Below are 19394 nucleotides of genomic sequence, written 5' to 3' on the forward strand. Positions count from 1 at the left end.
TTACACTTTGCAATGATATTTGATTTTTCATATTTGAGCTGTTCAGGCTATACTAAACTTCTACTTTAGTAGATTTAACTCTGACTCATCCCAGTAAGGTATATTGGGAGGTGGAGTGCCTTTTGTCAGTCCCTTTTTTCTATCACACATTAAATCTTGTTTAGAGGTAGAATGAAAAGATTTTATTTTCCAAAGGGCCTATATCAAACTGCCATAATTTTATGAAGTCATTTATTGATTTTTTTTTTAAGTAAAAAAAAAAAGGTGCTGGCACATATCTAACATCAATTACCATGATGCTAGTCATCACATATCAAAAAGCCTTTTCAGTGTATCTTCATTTTTATTCAGTCCAGTTTAAAAGGTATGGTGCAGCAGAATGACATGGTTTCATATGAAAAGGTCCACTCATTTTAAAAACACACACACACACACACACACACACACACACACACACACACACACACACACACACACACACACACACACACACACATTATATGATCACAACAATCAGATAATCTAAATTCATTGTAGCCTACAAAGTTAAGCCCATAAGGCTGAAGAGGAACAAATGGTGTTCACAATAAGGCCAATAAACATTCCAAAGGTGCTGAATAATTAATAGGTCAGTTAATTCTTCCAGAAGAATTTATCCAAAAAATGTAATATGTTTATATATCTCAATGGGTGTAGGAACAAAATGAAAGTCTAGCAGGCAAATTATTTTACAGCTGATTATTTTACAGGCAGATTATTTTACAGCTGATATAGTAACAATTTGCAAGGATTACTATTTTATGAGGATGGATCACAGACTGAACCACAGTGCCTCAGATGGAAAAAAGTGCCTCAACGTGCATTAGGTCCAGTGCACACCATTACAATTTGCAGATGTTATTGCATTGTCTGTGGAGGCTACAAACTTCAACACACCTAGCTCTACCCTTAAATTGCATTAAAGCATAATTAAGCAAACGTAGCACCAGCGAACAGTGCATCCATTGCAGTGCAAAAAGTTGGGCAAGACAGGTGGAAGACGTCAGAGGAAAACAATTCACTCCTTGATTGTGTTCACATTTTATGATGTAGACAAGCTGTACAATGAAAGATAGCTAGGAAGTGAGTTTGTCTTATAGGAGGTAGAGTGAACAGACCTTCACTTGTCTCCTTCATGCTTATCCACATCAGTGTGAGCTCTTACATGGCTTAAGTTTGCATCTCGAGGGTATAGATCCAAAAAAAAAACAACAAAAAAAAAAAACCTCAGAAAGGACAACAAAAGTGCCTCGATGTGCAGTATTGTTCTCAGACTGGTTCAGAATTTAGGTTGTGCATCGTAAACAATGATCTTTACTGTTCACTTTTTAAATATAGCAATGTTATTATTAATAATAAAACCTGTCAGAGAAGCCAGTTATTATCAGAGATGTGTCAGTGTGATTTTTTGTTTCTTTCACTGTGTTTCACAAAATATCATTACAGTCAAAACCATAACATATTACTTTAAGACATATTGTTCAGCACCAATCAAACTGTATTTGGGTGACCGAAAGAAGAGGTTTTAGTTGGGTGACCAAAAATAAGATTAAGACAAATAATGAATTATACCCATCATAAAGCATTAAAATTACTTAAATGTCCCCCAAACACTCTACTGATGGAGACAGAACAATAATTCACAAGAGAATTTACATTCCCTATAAAAAGACACTGGTTAGGAATGCAAATCATATGTTGCTTTTGAAATCTTGTTGTTCATTGTACCCATTGTGGCTATGCTTAGTTTGTAAATATAATTATCATAGGATATTATATAATATTATAATTGAGCCTGTTCCCTTTTAAGTGTCAAAATACATTTATAAAGAAAAAGTAAATACTGCTGCATTCCAAAAGTGGACAGTAAGTAACTAGAACTGAAGAACATTTCTGGACTTTGGAATAAATAAATTGGGGGGAAAAAAAAAAAAAAAAAAAAAAGATGCTGTGCAAATGTTGTAGCTGTCCTGCTAGTGCCGTTTGTTGCTGTTAACACTCAGCATCCATGCTGCTGTTTGCTGTGTTGGTACTGTCTGCTGAGGAGCCGATAATCACCTGTGGGTCCTCGTGCTGCGCTGGGTGGCTAAGGCCAATGTGCTGTTTACTTTTCTCCTGTTCTTCATGCTTAAGCTCTCTGAAACACACCATGAAAGATGTTTGAGCTTTATAGTTGTTACGGAACGGTTCTGCATGGACCAAATTGCAGAATGAAAAATAACAAAGGGCTTGGATGTGTTTTGTGCACTTGAAAAAAGTTCGGCTCGAACTGTGTTTTATATCTTTGTTTTAGTTTCTTTCCTCCACTTTCTTTCTGCTTTACCTTTCACTTTCTTTTCAAATTATTTTTACTATTATTTTCCATTTACGCTTACCTCAAACAAAGCCCTGACATACCATAACTGTCACCCCTCTACAAAGGTGTGACAAAGGGTTGCAGCCAAGCAAGTCTGGAGAATTCTGGGCAACAGAGCTCTCTCGCACAGCCACTCTGTGCACCACTGCCGACCTCTGCTGGCTGCTGGCGGTGTAGCGTGACATCTTACAATAGTGAATATACTAGTACTCCTAGTACTACTAGTACTACTACTACTACTACTACTATTACCACACACACACACACTCTCTCTCTCTCACACACACATACATACACACACACACACAAAAACAGCATCTTGAAGCTAAAACATTTTTCTCTATATAGTGATGACTGTAGAAGTAACTTTACCGTGCAGAAGAACCACTGATGACCAATTCAGAGTGCTCTTTCTCTGAGAGAGATGTACACACAGCAGCATTTTGCTTGCTTCCATTTGGTTCTGTGCCCAAATCAGCACTGCTCCTGGGGCTGGAATCACTCCCTGAGAGAGAGCTGCTGCTCGGCCTGTCCGTGTCTTTTCCCGAGTCTGAACTGTGCCGGCCATTCAGACTATCAAATGAAGACACTTTGCTGATCTGACCTTCCACCTCATCTATAAAGGTACGAGAGCAATCCGATCAAAATTGGCTAAATGTTTATTTTTATTTTTTTAATGATAAAGGAGGCACTTGTAAGGTTTAAACTTCTTGGATAAAGTACTGTTTTGAGATTAATCAGACTTGTGGTATTGGATAGCAACATTTAAAAAAAAAAAAAAAAAAAAACACTTCAGTTCATTTCCAATTAAACAGTCCTGATCTCCTAATATGATTGTACTAAATATTAAAATAAATATGTTTTTACATTTAATGAATTAGATCTTCAAATAAATAACATTCATAAAAACAATCCACATCACAATATACAATATTAAGTTAACATATACAATAATATTAAGTTAATAATATACAATATTAAGTTAACATAATATAACACATTAATGCTAAGATTAATTTGCTCAAGCACACTAAAATGTACCCTGACATTGGCTTTCAACATCAAGACTAACCTGCTGAAGCTGGTTCACAGGCCTGCTTGCGTCTCCTCCTGAGAATCACTTCCAGTTCACTGTCCTTCTTAACAGGCAATGTCTCCTGGAAGCCACGACTGGGACTCTTTTTTACTGCATCCTGTGAAATCAAATGAAAAACCATGAATCTCACATACTCCAATGTACATGGTCATATAGAATTACTTTCATTTGTCATACACAGTGCAGATGAAAAAAATAAAGTACCAGGATGCCTTTTAGCTCCTCCATAGCACTCTCCTGGTGCTTCTCCTCACTAGCTAGACTTTGCTGTTGAACAGAAAGTACATCCAGTACTGTGTGGCATTTAAAAAACAATGATTCGGTTGCACAGAACACTGTTAAGCTACAAATGTTCTTTATATATATATATATATATATATATATATATATATATATATATATATATATATATATATATATATATAGAGAGAGAGAGAGAGAGAGAGTATAAAATATAGAAGATTTAGAATATAGAATATATATACAGATGGTATATACTAAAATCCTGACTATGTGTCCAACCTATTGATTTTAACCCCATGAGACATTGTGTTGTCATAGAGGCTCAGTCATTCAGTGCCTTAAACACAGTCAATTTACTCTCGCCATATGAGATGTCCACCTACAACACAAGCTTAATAACGATTCTATTCCTTGGGGAGCATGACCAAATAGTCCTTTTCTAAAAGAACTTCATTTATCAGGCTTACCACTTACCTTTGAAACAAATCTCTGCAGATGTGCCAGTCAATTCAGCAGGTCACATGCAGAACAAATATAAGATTGCAAATCATGAATCAGAACATACAGTAAAATACAGAGCACTGAACAACTATCCACTTAATGAAGACAGTGAGCATCACCTTTGTGTCCTGTCCTTTCACAGGTCTGAGAACCACCCCATGTTTGATCCTTTCCATCATTTCATTCACAGCCTTTACTTTGACATCATCCGCAGCTTCTGGCACTGCACAAAGAGAAGCCAACATTTGGCAGGTCAACTCAGAACATAAGAAAAGCCAGGGCTACATAGAATCATGTGCTGTTTGTACTGTGTGGGGCCAAACGCAATGTCACCTGGAGCCTGCTCTAATTTTGGAGAGCCTTTTCCCGTCTTGGAAGATTTCCTCATGATTGCGATGAGGGAGCTGTTCGACAAAGAATTGTGTATAATGGGAAAATCAAGAGTTCAGATTTGTGTCTACCATCAAACCACCACTGAAGTATATACTTCTTACTAACATTGCAAGAATAAATATGCACATACACTCACCACCCACTTTATTAGGAACACCTGTACACTTGCTCAATTATGTAGTTATCTGATCAGCCAATCATGTCGCAGCAGCACAATGCATAAAATCATGCCGATACAGGTCAAGAGCTTCAGTTAATGTTCACATGAAACGTCAGAATGAAGAAAATTTGTGATGTCTGTCACTTTAACCGTGGCGTGGTTGATGGTACCAGATGGGTGGGCTTGAGTATTTCAGAAACTGCAGATCTCCTGGGATTTTCACACACAACAGTTTCTAGAGTTTACACAAAATGTTGCAAAAAGCAAAAAAACATCCTGTGAGTGGAAGGTCTGCATGATGAAACACCTTGTTGATGAGAGAGATTAGAGAAGAATGACCAGACTGGTCTGAGCTGACAGGAAGTCTATAGTAACTCAAATAATCACTCTTTACAACCATGATGAGCAGAAAAACATCTCAGAACACACAACACATCAAACCTTGGGGTGGATGGACTACAACAGCAGAAGACCACATCAGGTTCCTCTCCTGTCAGTGAAGAACATGAATCCAAGGATATCATTGGGCACAGACTCACCCAAACTAGACAGTTGAAAAATGGAAGACCAGGTAATTTAGTTTTTCTAATCTTCAACTGTCCAGTTTGAGTGAGCCTGTGCCCATGATAGCCTCTTCCTTCTTGGCTGAGAGGAGTGGAACCTGATGTGATGTGTTTTTCACACCATTATGTGTAAATTCTCATGTGTTAAACTCCCAGGAGATCAGAAGTTTCTGACCTGAATCTGCATGATTTTTTGCATTGCATTGCTGCCACATGATTGCCTGATTCGATAACTGCGTAAATGAGCAGGTATACAGGTGTTCAGTGGATGGTGAGCGTATATATTACATAGTGTAATTAAAAGCATGTTTGTGGACTAAAGGAGGTGAAGACTACAGTTGTCTATGGCCTGGCCCAAACCTTACCTGAGGGGGTTGCAGCGAGAGGGAGGTGGTGGTGGGGGAGGGGGAGGAGGAGGAGGCGGAGGTGGAGGGGGCTGAGGAGGAGGAGCAGGGGGAGGTGCCGTCCCAGGAGCTGGAGCTAGCGATAATTCCCTTTTCCTCTGAGACTCCTGCAGCTCTTTCACTGCAGAAAACAACAAGGGGGGGGGCACTTTTAAAATTTCCTACTTGTTAATTTTTAAATGCTATGCAGTCTTAATTTCTGAATATATGACACATTCCTGGAGAAAAAGAAATTGTCAACATGAACAAACTAGTGCTAGTTAGGCTGATCTAGTTAGTTATCTCTAGTATATCTCTGTTGAAGATGCGATGCTGCAATGTTATATAAATAATAAAGATTAACTAACCATCAACCTGGCCTGATGATGGAGGTACAATTGAAACTAGAGACTATTTTCCCAGAATTACAGGATGTGAGCTCACCTCTGCTCTCCAAGTCAGCACACTTTTTCACCTCCTGCTGGAGACGTTCTTCTGTGTCTTTTTTCTCCTCATCTAGTAACTCCAGCTGTTTCTGAAGCTGTTCTAGCTGCTTTCGCAAGGCACTCTGATCCAGCTCAACCTCCAAAGCTTTCAGCTACATAGAGAGAGGAAAAGGGAACTTGTAGGAATTACAAAGACATTTCATTGGGAATCAAGGTTTATCCCTGCTCCATTTCTTAACATGTCAACCTCTGGAAGAGGTAATAAACCATAAACAATCAACATATAGCACATCCAGGATTAGACATGACAGTAAAGTAACTTACAGTAAATAAATCAAACCAACAACAACAAAACACTTTTGTTAATAGTTTTACATTCACTGTACAGCAAATACTTAATCAATTGTTTAGATAAGACCCTATTCAAAACTTGCAGTTCTATGGTGTAACATTGCAGACGGTCTGTCACCATTGCAGAATATTGATTTAACCTTGCCCAAAATTTGCATGCAAGCCCTGGGCAGCTGCGGATTTATTGATGTCCCACTAGCCATACTTCACCCTGCACCTGTCTGCTTGGAACAGCAGTTCTGTCAGCAGGGCTACAGTCTGTCATTAACCTGGGAACAGCTGATTTTATTTTCTGATCCATGCCTGTCACCTGGCCCACAATGCTTTAGATAGCAATCTGAAAATATGTGAGCGGGTTTTGAGATCCATCTGTGTGCCTGTGGATTTCAGCACTTTCTATAATGCTTTCCTGTAATGCACTTTCTGTAACACTCTATATTGTTTGAGAGCTGCTGGATTTCCCCTCTCATATTTTGAAGCTGTACTTAATGCAGTGCTGTGTATATATACTGTGGAGGCTAGGCAAGACTCCCACTCGCATCCTCTCATTTGTTATTGCTCCTCAAGGAAATGCTCAATCTGCTGAGCCTGCAAACACAGAGCAACTGAGGTGCAATGCTCAGAAATAAAAATAAAAAACACTACTGAATTGTTGGCCTACTGAGCAAAATACAGTCATAACAGATCTACAAGGCACATATCTGGGGACACTGACTTTTAAAGTCATTTTGATTAATCCTTTGCTCAACTGTAGCATTTTACTCTTCAGATTTACCCTTAAATAGCACATTAGGGTATTTGTGTTTATATATGTACACCTCTTATTTAAACATCATTCATGGTAGAGCTTGTCAATATGACAATACAATATTGAAATCACAAGAAATTACTTCACAATGCGCTTTTCTGAATGGACTGTTGGTATCATTAGTAATTTTTCAACATTGTCCACTGCTGTTGTCATGTTCAGTAATGAGTAACTGATTAATTAACCAACTGTTTAGATTTTGTATCAGATGCTTAGGCTTTCCTTTTTCTGTAAGTTTTAAAATGCGGCACTGATATTTGCTTAGACTTGTTATCAAACCTATATATTAAGATACATATCTTTGTGGCAGCGGGGGCGTGGTCTAGTGCTGCTTGTGAATTTAGGGCAGAGTCTGGGAGAAGGAGTGGGTAATTTTTATGAATGAGCATACACCTGTGTGTGATTAACAATGATCTATTTATATACTGTGTGTGTGTGTGTCTTGCAGTAACGTGCTGGATGCCAAGTAGAGAGAGCCGGTGGTGCAGTGCAACAGTAGTTTCCTGCTGAGCTTGTGTGCATGTGTGAAATTTGAAGCAGTTAAAAAGATTGCCATGCAGAAAGCAAAATAATAAACATAAGCTGGCATTCTCTCATTCTTGGCCTACTGAGTTCTCATTCTCCTCACACCAACCAGGGTGTCACAATCATACAGTATATCTTTTGACATGCTACTTGACAGTATAAGGGTTTTCTGCTGGTGACGACAGTGAGATGGTCTACCTTTTCTTGGTGCTGCAGACGTTCCTGCTCCAGTGTTTTGGTTACATTTGCTACATCCTCCAGTGCTTTGAGCAGCTGAACACTGGGATCTGCCTGCTGCAGGAGAATCATGCTCTGCCTGTTAGCTTCTTTTTGCTTCACCAACATCTAAAGAAAGAAAAACAAGACCATCAACTTTCCGCTCTGAACATTCCAGTTCCAACTGAAGTCCAAAACAAAAATGTGTTTGTAGAATTATCTGTCCTTAAAACTGAAATCAGATCAGTTACAACAAATAATGACACAATAGGAACCATGAAATGTATTATGATAGGTGTTTAGAAAAACAGTTTAGGTTAAACAGTAGTAATACTAGTGATGTATGTATTTATCTATCAGTAAGAACTATCACATCATACCTCATGTGCATAGGTCTCTGCCTTCTCCCTGAGGCTCTGCTCCAGATCCAACTGTTCCTTCAGTTCTTCATATTCATTAGCAGCCATCATGGACACTGGGAAGACAGATATTATGTGAATTGTAACCCATGTTTTGCTTTGAGTGCTGTACTGTAGCTAAACCATAACAGGCAAAGTGAATACAAACACAGAGGGAGGGAGTTCAGTAGAGATCAAATTAAATTACATTTCCCTAGCTAAAGCTATGGGATTTTCTGAGCTAGATCTTGTCCCGTTAATTCCATCATGGTGTTTAAGGGGAACTAGGACCGAGTAGGCTGGGAGGAAAGGATGCTGGATGCGCAAGCATGTTGATGTCATGCATAAACAGTTGAATGCTTGGCTCCACAGAATAAAATAAAAGGCCACATAACTGATAATATTACATCAAATTTATTTAGAACATCATTGGTAATCAGAAGCCACTGTATTTCATGACCAAGGGGCACCAGAGAAATGTTCACCTCTGTTGAATCTCTTGATGGTCTTGCTTTGCTGCTCAATGGTCTTGTAAAACTCCTTCATCTCTGCTTGCTCTTTTACAGTCTAGTAAACAGTAGAAAGTGTTTAAAACACATACCAAACAAGTCACAGAGTCAGGTCAAATTTAAATAAATAAAAATATATTTTGAAAATGTAAAGTGAAGAAGTTCACTGAAATATTCTTCTATGTCTTCCATGAGGACAGATACTAGAGGTTACTATGAGGCTTCATTACTATTTCATTTATTATTCAAAAGGTTCATGCATGTAGTGCATCCCTAAGTCCCCCACATAGCTTCGTTAAGCACAAGTGAACTCATTCTCGTGTGACAAAACTGTTACTTACAAGGGCTGTCAGCTCCTCGATTTGTCTTTTCTGATCCTGTAACTGGCAGACTAACTGCTTTTTTTCCTCCAGTAAAGTGTTGACTGTTTCCTGAAGATCTATGGTAAAAAGTAACATTTCTATGTAAAGCAGTGGTTGTCTCCTAAATTATTAAAGTTTTCCAGAAGAAGTATCTCACAAAAGTGAGTACACCCCTCACATTTTTGTAAATATTTGATTATATCCTTTCATGTGACAGCACTGAAGAAATGACACTTTACTACAATGTAAAGTAGTGAGTGTACAGCTTGTATAACAGTGTAAATTTGCTGTCCCTTCAAAATAACTCAACACACAGCCATTAATGTAATTTCTTCAGTGTTGTCACATGTGAGGGGTGTACTCACTTTTGTGAGATACTGTGTATATATATATATATATATATATATATATATATATATATATATATATATATATATATATTTGTGATATGTACCTTTGACCTGCTGTTGGTACTGAGTGTAGGGGTCTGGGCTGTGCTCCTGTGGATCACCCTCCTCCTCCAGAGAGATGCAATCTGATATGCTGGGCAGGAGCTCATCCAGACACGGTCGAGACGTCAGGCTCAGATACTTGAGCTTCTTGTTCTCACAGTTCAGCTGTCAAAATATTACACAACTATCAGAGAAACCAAATTTGCATGCAGCATGGAAATTCAGTTTACTAGCACAAGCTATACACAATAATCATGTGTGTGTGTAGATTGATAAGAACATGTAAGTGTGGATTGTGGACTGTCTGTAATAAACATGCATTTAGGCTAACAGTAGAGTAAAGGGTAGATGCTTTACCTTTGTGGCCAGTGCTTCAGCATTTTCCCGACAGGACTTCTCAATCTCAAGCTGAGTCTGCAGCACGTTCACCTCCTCAATTACCATTTGGGAGACTACAAGAAACAACAACAACAAAAAAGGTTTAAAAAAAAAAAAAAACAACACACACACACAAATTGGTTATACCACACTTTCAGAATTAAACAGATTTGTGTTATATAAAATTGCACTGTAAGTATAATAACAAAAGCAAACATGTCTTTTTCTAGCATGCAAGTGGAACCACCAAGATGGTTATCTGTTTCATGTTCACAATAGACAGCTTCTCAACAGTTTTGAGAACACCAATACCCTTGTTGTCACAGAACCCTACTAGAGTAACTCTACACCCTGTGGAAGCCTTACAACAGCAGATCAGGTGTCATAGCATTGTAGCAAAGTCAAGCAAGTTCACATTCAAATGCCTGCTCAGTAGTGTACCCCTGTATGTGCACACCATTCATGTCTACCATTCATGCCTTTGATTGTTTCTTCTTCTTCATCACAGTGCATTAAGAAACAATAGTAAATGTGGCAATGCATGAGCATTACATCACAAACATAACTTGGAAATTGATCAACCAAATTCTATATATGATTCATTTGTGACTCTATGGGGCTGAATGAAGATGAGATGATCATCAATTCTTTTACATAGCAGCTAGTGAATAATGTATGAAGAATGCTCTTCTCAGCATGCAGTCAGACTGGAATGTATCATCAGCCTGTTTAAAGGACGCTGAATATATTTTTTCAACAAATATTTACAACAAACATTTTTCACACTGAAGCCAACTAAGCACATAATGAGACTGTAATGCACAGTGTACCCATGATAGCCTCAGATTCCTGTTCTTGGCTGACAGGAGAGGAACCTGATGTGGTCTTCTGCTGTTGTAGCCCATCCACCCAAAGTTTTTATATGTTGTGTGTTCTGAGATGCTTTTCTTCTTATCATGGTCGTAAAGAGTGATTATTTGAGTTACTACAGACTTCCCATCAGCTCAGACCAGTTTGGTCATTCTCCTCTAATCTCTCTCATCAACAAGGTATTTCATCATGCAGACCCTCCACTCACAGGATGTTTTTTTGCTTTTTGCAACATTCTATGTAAACTCTAGAGACTGTTGTGTGTGAAAATCCCAGGAGATCAGCAGTTTCTGAAATACTCAAGCCCACCCATCTGGCACCAACAACCACGCCATGGTTAAAGTCAAAGAAATAACAGTTTTTCCCCGTTCTGTTGTTTGACGTGAACATTAACTGAAGCTCTTGACATGTATCTGTATGATTTTATGCATTGTGCTTCTGCCACATGATTGGCTGATTGGATAACTGCACAAATGAACAAGTGTACAGGTGTTCCTATTAAAGTGGATGAAGAGTATACATTACGTTATGCAAGTAATTAAAACATGTTGACACTGGTATTAAATAAGAGCTATAGTCATTTGTGCTAAACAGTACCAGTACCAGTTCCACCACTATAATATTATATATATTATACGATAATATTTATATTTATATTACACGATAATATTTCACTAAAAGATGATAATGGAAGGAACATCACCGCAAGCTCATCTTGGCAATGTTTAATATTTTGCACTTTTCCCTGTTAGAACATCACCTCTGCAACACTTTGGTGATAAAGTGCACTTGACATCTATGTAGAGCTTTCTGAGTCCCATTATTAAATTCGGTAGTAAAGTGTTAAAATGCTTTTTGCTGTTGATCAATTTTTGCATTTTCATGAATTGTGCAAAAATTTATTTGCTGTAGTAACAATTCAGACTGTCCTCTATCTGTGTGCCAAATTTGATAATTTACCCGTAAGCGGTTCTATGGGCTGCCAAGAGAAGATGAAGAAGAAGAAGATTTCCAATAGTGCAAAAACTTTGACCTGAGCATGGCTCATTCATACCTTCTAATTTATTCATCAGAATGAGATAGGATGTACAGGCTGGTGGTAATGAACATTCAGCTGGACTATGGTTTCGCTCTCTAAAAAGGTCAAGGCTCTCTGTCCTAACAAAGCCCTCTGGACATTAGCTCTTCTCTTTTAGCATCCAAATGACTGACTGAGCTCGGCTGTTCAGATTCTAGGTCAGCAACCATGTTGTGCTGTGTGAGGAAAATATGGCTCACTCTATCAGCCATACTGACACAGTCTGCTCGTGTTAAGCTAATTTTAATTGAAAGTAGCATGGAGTACCTCTTTTGATTACAGTGATTTAAGCTCTGCTGATAAATTATAAGTCTCCTGTTAATAACGGCACGATTTTGTTTGTAACTTAAGTCTTAATTGCACACAAAGATTACAGCCATCTCTCCTCTCCAATCAGAAAGACTAATTCCTGTCTAAAGCTATTTTATATTTTAGAAGATGTAAGATTTTAGAATTTCACCCTCTCTGGTAGAAAAATACACCTGCAGAAGAACAATTTGTAACATGGGATGTGCTGCACTCTTCCTCCACTGCATGCACATTTAGATATAATGCAATGTTGTGTTCCAAAGTGTACAATGCACAATAAGTACTGATTTCAATGGTTCAGTGAAATACTACGTAGTACGGTAGTATGTAGTGTGGGATATTGCTCAGTAATACAGAGAATATTATGAGAATAAAATGACTTTATTGTGCACATCAATGTGACTTTCACAGTTACTGAGTATCTGAACAAGACCTTGTCTTTTAGCTACAGCCAGTCAGCTCTTACAGTGACCGCTTGATCAAGCTGCAGTGCCCATGCAGTGCAGACTTGTGTCAGTGTTAACTGGGCTCAAACAAACTCCTGCCAATCACAGTATAATCACTGTACCAATATCAAAATTAATTTCGACCCGACACCCCTGATACAACGCTGACTGTGAATTACTATAAAAGGATTGTCAAGGTGACTCACAGCTGCTCAGAGACATCTTATTATAAAGTATTTTTACTCACCTGGCTCAATTAACATATTTTATAATTTTAACAAAAATAAATTAATTCTAAAAATTCTATGCCCCCTTGCTTTACATTTGATGACAGCTTATATAATGATACTGTATATAGTGATTCCTTTTTACCAAACAGATGGTGAGGGATAACTAATACTCATTGGAGCGTCTTTAAAAATAGAGGTGGGAAGCAGTTATTTTGCCAGATGCTACCTTTAATATACCTCAGTGGTTTCTCCAGCACAGCCAATGATTAAATAGCATTTGGACCAATCACATTCAATCAGCACAGACCCACAGCATGTCAGCAATTACAGTGAAAAAACTACACTGACATTTGCAGAGTCATGTTAGGTACTGCAGAAAACTATTCTTACTGTTAGTGGGAGTATGTGGCTTAATGAACTGACCTACTGCGCACTGGCTCCAAGATACTACGTCATGCACATAATATACTTTGTACATTTGTACATGGACTGCAGGTAAATACAATCATAGAAACATTCCTGTGACAACAGCAGCACTTTCAGTTAGTAAATAATTAATAATTGTAGTTTTAAATAATTCAAAGGAAAAGTTCCTGGCAGAGATGAGTACAGTATTTGTCAGAGTCTATTAACCCTCCACTGGGGATGATGGTAGCTCCAGGAGGAAGCTTTGATTGTTTCAGAAAGTCTGTGGCTTCATCTAACTGAGCTCTATTGATCCATACAGCATGTACTGATGAGCCATGTACTACAAACATGTAATTTTTTTATTTTTTTATTTTTTTAAATAAGAGCGTTTCTATTGAATTTTAATGTAGGTTAAAAGCTTTAATATAGGAACTTACTATTCCCAGGTTTCTATTTTGAATATAATAACAACATCAAAGTTAAGATGAACAGTTAAGATGACATGCATGCATAGCATAAAATAACGGGAAACCACATCAGATTGCCACATTGCTGCTTTCAGCACAATTGTAGTTCAAGCAGTAGCAAATTCAAATTTCAACTTTTGCACACTTGCAGCTCACTTCCAATTCTAAATCGGGTTCATAATTCAAGCATTGAGACAGCGATGTGCATGATAATGTTAAAGAATCCATCCATTATCTGTACCACTTATCCTACACAGGGTCACGGGAAGCCTGGAGCCTATCCCAGGAGACTCGGGCACAAAATGCAACCCATTGCAGGGCATAATCACACACACACACACACACCCATTCACACACCATGCACAATTTAGAGATGCCAATCAGCCTACAATGCATGCCTTTGTACTGGGGGAGGAAACTGGAGTACTTGGAGGAAACCCCAAAAGCACATGGAGAACATGCAACCTCCATGCACACAGAGTGGAGGCGGGAATAAAACCCTCAATCCTGGAGGTGTGAGGCAAACAGGCTAACCACTAAGCCTGGTGTTTAGTTCACAGAATTATCAAAAAGCAGTCATGAACGCATGGAATTATTTTGCATATGTAATTATTTTATCAATTTTATCATGATATATATCTTTTCAAGATATGAAATTACCCATATCTTCACTGTAAAACCGGATAAGTTCATTTAACTCAAAAATTTTTAGGAAACTAATTACTTCAAAATTTTTAAGTTGGTAAATCAATTTCTTTAAGCCAAATACACTTAAATTACAAAGTTTGTATTAAAATTTTGTTATATTTAAGTGTATTTGGCTTAAAGAAATTGATTTATCAACTTAAAAATTTTGAGGTAATTAGTTTCCTCAAATTTTTTGAGTTCAATGAACTTTTCTGGTTTTACACTGTTGATATACGATTTGGTCCATGTTGCCCAGCACTATGTGAAGGTAAAAACAGTCAACTGGAAAAGGCAACTGGATGCCTAATAATGTCTAAAACCTTGCTAGCTGTGTTATTCCCTCAAACATTGAATGCATCTACTCCACCATAGTAATGGAAACTTAAAATGCAATTTACTTCCTTCTCACTTTTGGAGGCAAGTGGATTTGAAAATGGCAGCCTCTACAGTAACTTGTGATTGGGGATACATGCAAAAGAGACACATACTACATTTCCTTTCAGGAAAGCCTGCACTACAAACAGAAGAAAATGTCAAAATTTCACCATATGAAGGATTTCCCCAGCCCACCACGTATACGCTGGAAATGTAAAAGAGCATGAGTGGAGGATGCTGACTTTGCACAATAAAAGTCTCATCCAGCATCTTTCAAATGAAGCTGGCTAAGCCTGGATGCAGATGATCAATTACTTCTAGAAGTACTATACACAGTTTCCCTGACCCATTTAGGAAAAACACAGACTAGAAAAATCAGGAACTTAGGAAGTTAAAGAATATGTTCAAGAGTGCATTCTAGAAAAAAAATGGGTTCCTCACAGCTTCTTTGGATAATTAGTGTGCCTAGGTTTATAAATGGGGTTTACTTGGAACAAAAAGAAACCCATCTGTCATGGGGTTCTTCATCCATCCATCCATTTTCCAAACCGTTTATACGACACAAGGTTACAGGCCTATCCCAGAGAACTCGGGGCACAAAGCGGGGGACACCCTGGACAGGGTGCCAACCCATCACAGGGCACAATCGCACACACATTCACACACTACGGACAATTTGGAAATGCCAAACTAGGGGAGAAAAACAGCGTACCCGGAGGAAACCCTGAAGCATGAGTAGAACTTGCAATCCACAGGCAGGATTTAAAGCCCCAATCCCGGAGGTACGAGGCAGACATGCTCACCAATAAACCAGGGTTCTACATATAAAATATAAATTTGAACCTTTTACACTGGTACATTTAAGGGTATAACATGAAGAAACATTGATGTTTTGAAGGTATTCTATTCAGGATTGTTTAGGAAAATGGCAACACATTTAAACTTACATTTGTGACTGAAATATTATGAGTTCAGACCCCAGGAGTTTCTATTCATTCTTGAGAAAAGTCCTTAACCCATAACTAATGAGCTCGATACCTGAATTAGATTCTGCCTGAGTGGCCATTTGGATAAAAGTGTCAGCCAAATAAATATATTTCTGTATTCATTTTTTTTCTTTACTTGTACCATATCAATGATCATTTAGCAATAAAAGTGCTGATTTAGCAATGAAAATCATTCATATATTAAAAGATTACTAGCATTATAGCACTAACTCACCTCAAACAGCTTTCAGGTGAACTTACCTCTCTTAATATGCTTAAGCTGTCTTTCAGCTTCATCTCTCTCTTCAGTCAGTCTCAGGCACTGAAGAATTTATAAAAGGGGATGACAATCACTTACCATGACAGACTCAGCCACTTTGTGTTAGACGTGTCACAATGAAAAGCATTTTAAGACAAACTGAAAATAAGATACTTTTCTGTACACATATTAACAAATTACATGCTCTGCTAAAGCAGCAATGCAACATCAATTCTTTTGCTATTTTGTCCAGTATGTTTCGTTTGAAGCTTGTCCAAATGAAACTCTGCCATTTTTTGTAATCAATGTTATTTTAAAAAAGGTTTCAAATAAAAGTGATGGGATTTACCCTGCTGCGGGTCAAACATAAAAACTCCCTGAGACGATATGAGGTGACACGGGAGAGTGGGATTATAAATCATTACTCTTCCACAATTGTACACTTTTTATGTACAAGTGTACAGTATCCACGTTGGATTATCTACTGAAGAAAAGGTGAGACTTGGGCACAAATTGTTTTTGGGAACTGCAGTCTTTAGAGCATCTTCGTGGGCCCATCATATTGTACCCTAACTGTGTATCTTGTACCTGGGAAAGTGCACATGGTTTAGCTTTTTGAAGACCTTTTTAAACAACAGTGGGCCTTAAGGTCCAATAATATACCTTAAAATGTCTGAGTATATATATTTATTTATATATATATATATATATATATATATATATATATATATATATATATATATATATATATATATATATATATATATACAGCCTGTATTATTATCACTGTGTTATTATTACGTGCAGTGAAATGAAAAGAGGCAAACAATTCAGCTGCAGATGGGTGTGTACCGCTGTGGCCTGAATAAATCAAAATGCCGGTTCGCTTTTTTTTTAGCGGGTACTGTATGACCTAAAGAAACTCGATATTACGCTTCAGCCATGGCTTATAATCACCCCAACAGTGTAATTCCTACTGTATTTTATTTAGTTTTCCAACCAGACCATCCCTTACCTCAGTCTTGACTCTGTGAGCCTCTCCCTGCTCGCCTCCTCCACCGGCCTCCATCGCTTCTGAAATGATGAACAAGGTAAGCGCGCGCACAATAGACTGTTAGAAACGGACACCGGGTTTGTTTAATATCTTTTATAAACTCATCACCTGATTGAAAAAACAACTGTTCAAGAAAGAGAAATTAAATGTGTCCTAATTATATTACCATTACCAGACAGCCGCCTCGCATCCATAGCCCTTCAGCAGACAGTGAGTGGTCCCACCCGGCTGGATGAGAGCGACCCCTCTACTACTCACACTACGTGTGCGCGCAGCCAGCCTAGACACGGGAGCGCGCACGACCGCGCAAACGATGTGCCGCGTGCCAGAGTTCAAATAACGATTATACAAAGCCCCGTCCCTTCAAACCGCACGTTACAGATGAATATATTCACCAATTCATAGCAAAATAAGTAATAAGAAAAATAAAACCTTAATTTCTCGTGTTATTGGTGAAAGTAATGAATTGCATCCTCTTATATGATATCATTCATACGCGCACGTGAGCGAGCTCAGCCAGACGTGGCTCCGCCCACAAGGTCAAAACTCTGATGCGTTTTCCACCCTGTCCAGCATGGTGTCATCTTTAATACAAATTAATATGTACAATTAAATTCACTTGGTTTGAGGGACATTCTGTAAACGAGCCACTGATTTCTGATTTGATAGTAAAAAAAAAAAAAAAGGAAAAAAAAAAAGAAAAAAAAGAAAAAAAAGAAAGAAACAGGAAAATGTGTTTATTCATAAACTACCTATTATTATCTACAGTTTCATTTTTATAAAGTGTTCATTTTTAAGGACTCAGTGATTAATGCAAGACACTTCATGTAGAATAGACAAGTTTAACAAACTTCATCTATAACATGTCTTTTCTTAAACTGTAGTAATTGTTTGGGGTTTTATTTTTACTCTTAATTCAACATTTAAGAAAAAATCACTGTTTTGTCCATCCACTTGTGAAAATATATGAAATACATTCATGAAAATGTACATTATTTAAAAATATTACAGAAGAATTAACCACAAATAATATTGATAATTGTATATTTAATTGGATATCACCAAAGTAAATATTTGGTGTGACGACCCTTTCCTTAAAAAAATTGTAATCTCCGGTACAATTTGTGCAGATTTACAAGGAAAGGAGCTGGTAAGTTTTACTGAGCATCTTGCAGAACCAGCCATGGTTCTTCTGGAGACTCTGACTGTCACAACTGTTTCTTGTTTTTGCAGCAAAACCCTGCAGCCTTCATTCTGTTTTCTTGTCTGAAAAGTGTCTTACATAATATGCTGCTTTCTCTACTGACATACAAACATTTTTCTGTAACATTTAATTTTGTGCTGGAAAATTAATGTTGAGAAATCTAAAGTTTTTTTTTTTACTGACTTGATAATGTAGAAATCATAAAATAAAAATCCATAATTATAAATTTGTACTATTGAAATAGGGTGGCTAAGGCTTTTGCACAGTACTGTGTGTGTGTGTGTGTGTGTATGTGTGTATATATATATTATATATATATATATATATATCTATATATATACACACACACACACACACACATACATATCTATATATATATACATATCTATATATATATCTATATCTATATATATATATCTATATATATATATATATATATATATATATATATATATATATATATAGATATGTATGTGTGTGTGTGTGTGTGTGTATATATATATATACACACACACACACACACACACACATCTATATATATATATATATATATATATACACACACACACGTATATACACATACACACACATATATATGTATATATATGTATACATAAACACATATACACACACACATATATACACATATATAGACAGACATATACATACACATTATATATATATATATATATATATATACACACACATACATATATATATACATATTATATATATATATATATATATATATATATATATATATATATATATATATATATATGTATGTATGTATGTATTATTAAATATATATATATATATATATGTATGTATTATTAAATATG

At 37.1% G+C, this 19394-nt stretch overlaps 1 protein-coding gene across 3 annotated transcripts; it reads right to left on the reverse strand.

The window, feature by feature from the left end:
* Positions 1–178: 178 nt before the first annotated feature.
* On the reverse strand, positions 179–18739 carry shtn3 (shootin 3). 3 transcript variants are annotated; one of them, XM_017473527.3, is made up of 18 exons: positions 17521–18739; positions 17310–17368; positions 16297–16357; positions 10159–10253; positions 9804–9966; positions 9329–9426; positions 8964–9045; positions 8461–8555; positions 8063–8209; positions 6179–6332; positions 5717–5876; positions 4569–4639; positions 4355–4458; positions 4209–4223; positions 3696–3758; positions 3468–3588; positions 2768–3011; positions 179–2176 (listed from the first exon to the last, which is right to left on the reverse strand). In XM_017473527.3, exons 1-18 carry the CDS (start codon positions 17540–17542, stop codon positions 2032–2034), a joined length of 1899 nt encoding a protein of 632 aa, XP_017329016.1. In that variant the 5' UTR covers positions 17543–18739; the 3' UTR covers positions 179–2031. The 3 variants fall into 3 exon arrangements, with proteins under 3 accessions (XP_017329016.1, XP_017329015.1, XP_053538382.1); XM_017473526.3 differs by having other exon boundaries at positions 17515–18739; XM_053682407.1 differs by having other exon boundaries at positions 17310–18739.
* Between the last annotated feature and the right edge of the window lie 655 nt (positions 18740–19394).

This window comes from Ictalurus punctatus, chromosome 8, assembly GCF_001660625.3.
Source record: "Ictalurus punctatus breed USDA103 chromosome 8, Coco_2.0, whole genome shotgun sequence".
Taxonomy (NCBI): Eukaryota; Metazoa; Chordata; class Actinopteri; order Siluriformes; family Ictaluridae; genus Ictalurus; species Ictalurus punctatus.

What these genes read in the sequence shown, in the direction of transcription:
- shtn3 (XM_017473526.3), bottom strand. Translation starts at nt 17,542, where the DNA reads ATGGATGCGAGGCGGCTGTCTGGTAATG. An exon ending in GTCTGCAGCACCAAGAAAAG is followed by an intron (nt 6,333 to 8,062) that starts GTAGACCATCTC and finishes CTCTCTATGTAG; the next exon opens with CTGAAAGCTTTGGAGGTTGA. An exon ending in ATCAGTGGTTCTTCTGCACG is followed by an intron (nt 2,177 to 2,767) that starts GTAAAGTTACTT and finishes GGTGTGTTTCAG; the next exon opens with AGAGCTTAAGCATGAAGAAC.